The sequence below is a fragment of the Aplysia californica genome, unplaced genomic scaffold, assembly GCF_000002075.1.
Source record: "Aplysia californica isolate F4 #8 unplaced genomic scaffold, AplCal3.0 scaffold01781, whole genome shotgun sequence".
Classification (NCBI taxonomy): Eukaryota; Metazoa; Mollusca; class Gastropoda; order Aplysiida; family Aplysiidae; genus Aplysia; species Aplysia californica.
In genome coordinates, this window is record NW_004799051.1 from 20,804 (window position 1) to 28,587 (window position 7,784).

At 47.3% G+C, this 7,784-nt stretch overlaps 1 protein-coding gene across 2 annotated transcripts in view; it reads left to right on the top strand.

Moving 5' to 3' along the window:
• The window catches only part of LOC101848334, a 15,956-nt gene extending 8,307 nt beyond the window's left edge, over positions 1 to 7,649 (top strand). Inside the window, exons 1-5 of one of the 2 annotated variants that reach the window (XM_005113252.3) lie at positions 61 to 1,188; positions 2,451 to 3,421; positions 3,801 to 3,937; positions 4,363 to 4,597; positions 5,025 to 7,649. In XM_005113252.3, coding sequence (XP_005113309.1) covers positions 793 to 1,188; positions 2,451 to 3,421; positions 3,801 to 3,937; positions 4,363 to 4,597; positions 5,025 to 7,575 — 4,290 coding nt within the window. In that variant the 5' untranslated portion in view covers positions 61 to 792 and the 3' untranslated portion in view covers positions 7,576 to 7,649. Of the gene's footprint in view, positions 1 to 60; positions 1,189 to 2,450; positions 3,422 to 3,800; positions 3,938 to 4,362; positions 4,598 to 5,024 lie in introns of those variants that run through there. The other variant, XM_005113255.3, reaches the window with a different exon arrangement.
• The last annotated feature ends 135 nt before the right edge of the window (positions 7,650 to 7,784 follow it).

The window sequence follows — 7,784 nt, forward strand, 5'->3', positions numbered from 1 at the left end:
GAGAGAGAGAGAGAGAGAGAGAGAGAGAGAGAGAGAGAGAGAGAGAGAGAGCAGGGAATACTAGAAATTTCATACCAAGAAAAGGAGGAGAGATAAGGACAATAGAAGATGTTTAATAGGAGAGAAAGCAAATCACACCTGAGCAACCGCTAACCATCCACTGATACTGTCTTATGTACTGTTGTTTTTTTGTTTTTTAGTGCGGTTTTTTAGTGTTGTTGTCAGTCCCTGAAGCTTACATTTCGGAAAACTCGCTTGCCAGAGTGCGTATTATATCACATTGCAATAGGCCGTGCCGTGGCAGAAACGCGGAAGAGTATAAAATTGCCGATGTTGACAACCCCCATACCATCATGCTATGTTCAGCAACTCAGGTTCTCTAAGTTTTATCAAATTAAATCCTAAAGAGCCCAGCTTTTGTAACCCAAGCAAACAAAGTCAATTAGAAAAATTATATAAAGTGTTTATTTTGTGTCTTGTTCGTGTTGATTGTTGACTTACATAATGTCTAAGAATGTTACAGGGAATATGTAATGAAAAACATAAGAACGATATGAACATTTGCCGATTGTGTTTAGGTCAAGAGGTCAAAAGCCAGGAAGGGAATAAAATATCGCATCCGGTTGTGCCGTTCCCTTCCGCGTTGGTGCATTGTGGGGCACAAGTTCAGTGTCAACAAAACTTCTTCGCGACAGAGCAGCTATGTCAGGGTTCTTCAGTTAGGAGAAAGTACTTTCATTAAGTTATTCTCAAGTTAAACATGATGCTTTATATTAATGTCGGCCATAGAGAATGGCTCCGACTTCATTAATAATCCCTTCGGTCGTGGATCGGTGTCGTCTTCGCTTGGTGAGGGATTCAGTGGAGGAACTTTTCAACGTTAGCACCTCCACCATCAGCAGTGCTGTTCCACTCCTAGACGAAGACGAACCCAAGCGATATTATGATTCAGAGTCAGAAGTTGAGCAATTCATAACTGGTCAGACAGTTGGAGTTCAGAGCTTGGTTGTTGAAGGCAACTCCCTCATTACAGAGGTTGACAAAAGTGAACGACGAAATTGTGAACATGTCGCGACAGTGCCCAATTCTGACATCAGTGACAGTAGTGTCACTCAAGGCCAGGAAGATCCCGTCTCTACCCTTTGTTTTCAAACGGATGGACCACAGGAAAACATTGAAAAGGCGCAAGTACGAGCTCCTGTGGCTGATCCTCTGAATGATCACTCATAGTTTTTCTCGTGATAGTTTTGTGCTATCGGATAGTGTGAAGAACTGCACAATTGACTCTATTGGCCTTTTTTCCCCTTAGTCTAACTTAGTAGACTAGACTAAGATCTAGTTATAAATCTGAATTCAGATTGCTGTATCATTGTGATTGTTACACATCGTGGGTGTAGCATTTACTGCAGAGACTTCACTCATTACTCTGTGACCGTTGCATTTTTAAACTTTGTGGGTTTTGAATTTAAACTGAAAAGCTTTTTAAATCGCATTGCCTTGAATGATCCGCAGAGCCTTCCCAATAGTTTTTCTTGATCTTTTTTTAAATTAAATATTTTTTTTAAATTAGGCCTTCTTTATTTTTGAATGATTTACTTTACTTTAATTTATAGATCTATATTGACTCTGTATCATCTTGTAAATTCATGAGCATGATTGTCTATCAACTGAAACTTACACTTAACATCTCTTTTTCAAATAACTTAGGTCAGCTCTATTTCTCCGAATGCTCGGGAAAATAAACTTGAACTCTATTTCTTCGAACGGTTTCCGTTCTCAAGATTTGTTGATAATTTGCAAATGGAGTGGCCCGTATGTGTGTGTGAGTGTGCGTGTATGTGAGTGTGGAAGTGTGTTTATGGTGTGAACGGGGCGTGAAGGGATTTTTTTTTGGGGGGGGGTATTTACATCATGAAGGATTTTAGTTTTTGCTTTAGGGGTAACTAAAGGAAAAATAGGCTACTGCCAAGGTCAAGCTGTCTTGTTTACTCGCAGTACCTTTTGAAGGCATTTTCATGAAGTATAGTATAGTCCAGGAACGTTGCCCCCACTACAACTGAAGTATCTGAATTCAGACATTTAAAAATCTCTAGCATCATGTTTTTCTCTTGGTTTGTTTAGAATTTATCAAAGAGCTGCCCCTGCTTCTGGCTGTTGTTAGGTGTACAGATGCCAAGTTGCTCAATTACCTCCTTGTGAAAGAGGGGGCTCAGATGCTGCTTAAATTACTGAGTGGCTGATCTTCTTTGTTGACTATATAATGAAAAACTGGCCGCTATCCCAACTAGATTTGAGCATTTATATCCTGTAAGTCTGTAACTAATTATTTTACGGGTTCCTGTTCCTGTTACTTTTTTCTGATTAAAAAAAAGATGATATTATGTGTGGAGGTAATATTTATTATCATTTGAAGCTGACTTGATAAGTTGGATCTAATTTCTGTTCCTCAGACCTTTGCAAGGGCTCACTTACTTCTGAACAAGGAAGACTACATCATCAGGTCACAGTGTTTGAGCAGTAAACAAGAGTTTGAAATGGTACAGCAGTGCTCCAGAGACCTACAAACCTCAACTCTGGCTTTGCTTACTTTTTCCCCTGAGAAATTCGAAGTCTCTTATCAGGGCTCAGAGGACAGCGTGAAAGATGCTGAATCGCACGTGGAATGTATCTTGTCTAAATTGAGGGGTGATGGCGAAACGATTTTAGATAAGCAGGAGCAGGAAAACATTGAAAATGAGAAGCTGAATGTACAGAGAGCCAACAGAAAGGATATAATGGCTCCAGCTGTGTCTGAGTCTTCTTCTGGTTTGTGTGAAAGAAACTCTGACGCTTCCAGAAAGAGTGTCTCTGTGATGGGTTCTGGAACAAGTGAGGACAGCACAAACGGGGAGGAGATTTCAAATAGAGACTATCATTTGGGTGTGTGTCAAGAAAACACGTCGTCTGCCCTCAGAATCTCCGACAGCTTGAAAAGTTCTGGTTCTGTGTCCGTGTCATCTTTCTCGTCAACTTGTTCTTCCGATGAGGAAAGTGGTGAGGAGGATAATGTACTCACTGACCTCCGCTACAGTAAGCAGGTGGAGCAGGCTGTCAAGTTGGGTTACTCTGAACAGCATGTGAAAAAAGCTTTATCCAAACTTGGACTAGACTGTGGGCTAGATGATCTTCTTCGGGAATTGATAACTATCGGAGCCGAAGAGAAAGATGTTGCTGTCATCTCTTCGTCTGATGGAAATCAGTGTGAAGCGGGAAAACCAGATCCTGGAGCCTTGCTGGGTTTCAGCAGCACGTCCACCAGCGGCCCGGGAGACGTGTCCGGAATATCTGCCAAAGATTCCGTTCAGAGAAATTCATCTTTTGATTACAACGACAGCAGTAACCTTCGGCAAATCATCATTGATGGAAGTAATGTAGCCATGAGGTAGGTCCACCTGTTTTAAAAGCCCAAAAATTTGAAATTTTAAAAAAATGCGGTTTCTTAATTTGTGGTTTCAGTTACATGTGCTCAAGAAATATTTTGTCAATATTCAAATTCTTTTTTGTCAAATTAAAGAAAGAAAGAAAATACATATATAAAATGATTATAATGGATGTACAATTGTTAAAATGTTAAGTAATTTTTCATGCCTTCCTCTTCAATTAGTTACAATGCAGTATAATATATATATAGTCTTAAATTATGTGAAAAAATATTCATTGAACAATTAAAATCTGAGATAACTTCTCATGCACTTTCCTCTTTTATTAGTTCTTATATAATGCAGCAAATATGAAGTGGTGTTTTTTCCTTCCTGTTCCAGTCATGGCAAGACTGTGTTTTCCTGCAAGGGCATCAAGCTTGCCGTGGACTGGTTCCGGGAGAGGGGACACAAGGACATCATCGCGTTTGTCCCACAGTGGAGGAAAGAGACGTCGCGGCCTGATGCCCCAATCACTGGTGAGTTACTTTTCATGTACTTCTTTTATGTTCTTACTTTTCTCGTGGACTTCTGGTTCATTACTTTTTCGAGACTACTTGGGCATTACTTTTCTTAAAAATGTACCTCTGGTTCCTTACTTTTTTTAGACTTCTGGTAGGTACGTTACTTTTCATACACTTTCCAGTGAGTTCCCTCTTCCAGCACCAGGTGTATACTCTTATTCTTGCAAAAACTGAAGTAAAACCTCTGTAGCTGGAGGGCACCCTCCTGTAGGTGCTTCTTCTTTTCTTTCCCCATTCTTGTTTCTGTCTGTGTGTCTGTCTGTCTGCCTGTCTGTCTGTCTGTCTGCATGCCTGCTTTGTTTTTCCCCAGCTGTAAATGACCGTTATTGTGTGGGTGTGCTACTCTAATAACAAAACGGTTGTCCGTCCTTTTCCCCCAGACCAAGAAATCCTGACGGAGCTGGAGAAGGAGAGGGTGGTGGTGTTCACCCCGTCGCGGCGCATCAAGGGCAAGCGAGTCGTCTGCTACGACGACCGCTACGTGCTCAAGCTCGCCCTGGACACAGAGGGCATTGTAGTCTCCAACGACATCTACCGAGACCTATGCAGCGAGAACGAGGATTTTCGCAAAGTTGTGGAGCAGAGGCTGCTCATGTACTCCTTTGCCGATGACAGGTGAGAGTCGGTGTGTGTGTGTGTGTTGTTTTCTGCTACTTTTGTTTTTTTTATCAGGTGTGAAAATGTCAAAATGACTAAGAAGTACATGCAGTAGCCCTGTTTTCTTTGTATTTGTTCATTTTTCTTTATTCATGCATAGTTGGTCGGCAGGTGCTCTGGTATGGTTTGTTCCCTCTTTCCTAATCAAGGACGTATTGTCCTTATATGTTCCCCTCTTTTCAATTTACTAATACTAAGTTTCTGTCTCTCTGTCTCGCTTCTTCTCTGCACAAAAAAAAACAGTTATTGTGTCCATGTGTGTGTCTTTCTTTACTCAAACGCAAAACTGAAAGAGTTGGACCATGTATTTTCCTGACCCCTTCATCTGATGTGTAAGGAAGCGCCGTATGTAACTCTCTCATGTGGACCTTCCATCTGGTTACAGGTTCATGCCACCGGAAGACCCGTACGGCCGAGGGGGGATAAGTCTGGACAACCTGCTGAGGAAGGTGCCCATGCAGCTGGCCTTCAAGCCCCAGGAGTGTCCCTACGGCAGGAAATGCACCTACGGGAACAAGTGCCGCTTTTTCCACCCGGAGCGAGGCTATACGCCGCAACGCTCGGTCACGGAGGCCCTCAAAGAGCAGGCGGAACACACCATGCTGGAGATCAAGGAGCGAGCGGCGGAGAAAGGACGGCGGCCCAAACAGAAACTGGTGAGGACAAAGTCGTTTGTGCCGGAGACGCGACCGCTCAACCCCTCTGCCTTTGACGGTGACGCGCAGAAACCAAAGCTGAACCACTCCAAGTCTTTGGTGGCACTGTCCCCCAAGTCAGCTGATTATTTGAACGAGCCAAGGAGAAAAATGGAGTCAGAACTTTCCGCTGCTTTTGAGAAAATGCCACTAAAGCAACGGCACTCAGCTTCTTCGATGGGATCTTCCTTTTTTTCGACACCGAAAGACCTTGGTAAGCCGCAGTCTGTTTTTGAAGATCCTGTACCTCAAGCGAACAGCCCCCGGAGCTCCCCACTGCCTGAGAGAGAGGTCGTAAAACAGTTTGGCGCAGGTGGCGCTGCTGTACCGGCCAGTTCTTCCCCCATGAAGAACGTTGTCAGCGTGTCACAGCGAGCCTCCCCCTCCCATCTGACCGTCCCAAAACACGAACAGTCGGAACCTTATCTCAGTGGTCACTTGTTAGTCGCTAAAAAGCTGTCGGATGAGGGCAAAAATGACTTCTTCTCGGAGCACGTGTCGAGCCCTTCATCCACTCGCACCTCCAGTCCCGTGGTCCCTCTTGGCAAAGGAGGGGAGCAGAGAAATCTGGGGATGAGCGACAGCCTGTCTCGGGAGAGTCTGCTGGATGCGTCTTCAGCACACCCACACGGCGCTTTCTCCAACACGACGGAGAACCTGCCCAATCTGAGCTTGTTCCACTCTGGGGAGGCGACGAGCCTGTCTCAGTCCAGTCTGCCGGGCTCATCCTCCGAGGACCGAGCCAGTCTAGAGATGTTGCAGCGTGCGGGCTCAGACATGTACCCACCTCACAGCGGCACGTTCCAGGAGGACGACAACCTCCCGGAGCTGAGTATATTCCACCGGTCCGGAGACGCCTCAGGCATGTCATCTCCCAGTTCTAGAACGTTCTCCAGCGCTGGCAACCTGCGACAGCACAATGACGAGTCCTCGAGATGCCAGGACTTCGCCACCTCCCCCAATGTCTTCTCCCCGGTCATCGACAGCGGGAATTTCAGCGGGTCTGAGACACAGCCCAGCCCGGTGACGAGCCGGCAGTCGTACTTTCAGAAGATGTCGGGCGAGCCAGGGACCTCGGAGCCCCCGAGTCTGCGGCGAGCCTTCAGCTCCACGGGAAACGTGTTCGGCTCGGCCGTGTCATCCGAGGGCCAGCATGTGTCGGGGCCGCACACTGGGAGGCTGAGCGAACACTTGACCTTGAAGCCCCAGCACAGCGTGCCACTCGGACAGAAACCGCAGCTTCGGCGACAGAGCAACCACTTTGAGTTTTCTCGGCAGAACAGTTCGTCCGACCCTCAGATTCACCAGCACTCGTACGGGGTCGGGGGTAGGGACGTGTCGGATCAGCTGCCCGTTGGTCTCTCCCCCTACCCTGGAGGCGACCGCAGCCCGGGTCCTGGCATGTTTTCGCCTCAAGCCGCTGTCGAACTTGGCAGCAACGCCCTCCCTCTTCCTCAACAGCAACAACAACAACAGTTCTATTACCCACCTCAACAGCATCTTCAACGCTCGCTCCAACCGCAGCACACAGACTCCCAGTCGCGGCGCGCGGTCCACCGGCAGTCTGTCAGCGAGGTTGTGTGGGGTGAGCCTGTGTTGGGCATGTACCCGCCCGTGTCTAGTGGGCTGCACAGAACTCCCTACCCCCTAAATTGTGTTGATGGGGGTGTGAAAACAGCTTCACTTACACCGTACCCACAGTCAACCTCGGACCTCTCCGCCTATTCACAGCAACAACACCCAGCCCGCGCTTCGTTTCCTCTGCCCATGCAGCAGTACGGCCACGCCCCCCTGCCCTCCTCCCACTTCCGTCAGCAGCTCCCCCCACACCAGTTGACACACTCCCAGCCACCATTCATGCCGCACTCAAACCCGGCCGCCCCATTTTCATTCCCCAACCCATCCCAACCTCCCCCTCCCCCTCAGACGGGATACCCACCCCCGTACCACAGCTCCAGCTCAGGGTACGCCATACCACCAGACATGTCCAGCGCCGTCTCGAGCCCGTATTTCCAACCAATGCACACGCAAGCCCCACCCCCCAACGTCATGCCCACAATCCACCCGGAGGACACACCCATCCTGCAGTGCGACCAGGAACGCTACCTCCTCTACCACCGGCTCATCCCGCTGTTTGGGGAGGCTGCTGTCAGGAAGGTCATGAACAAACACCCAAGGATTTTGAACCCGGAGGATCTGTGCCCGCTCATCATCGCGTTCAAGCAGGAAACGAGGTTGTGAGATCTGCCGAGACTTGACCTCCGACATCTTCTCAGCCCCATGTGTAGAGAGTGTGTGTGTTGACAGATCGTTAACCCTTTGGGTGACAGTAAACTACAAACTCCATATGCCTTTCTGTATCGGGAAGATCACAGCTGATTCCTGTATGACATGGCTGCAACCAGACTGTGACTGGACCTCTGAATCTGAGCATGTGGTCCAACATGTTT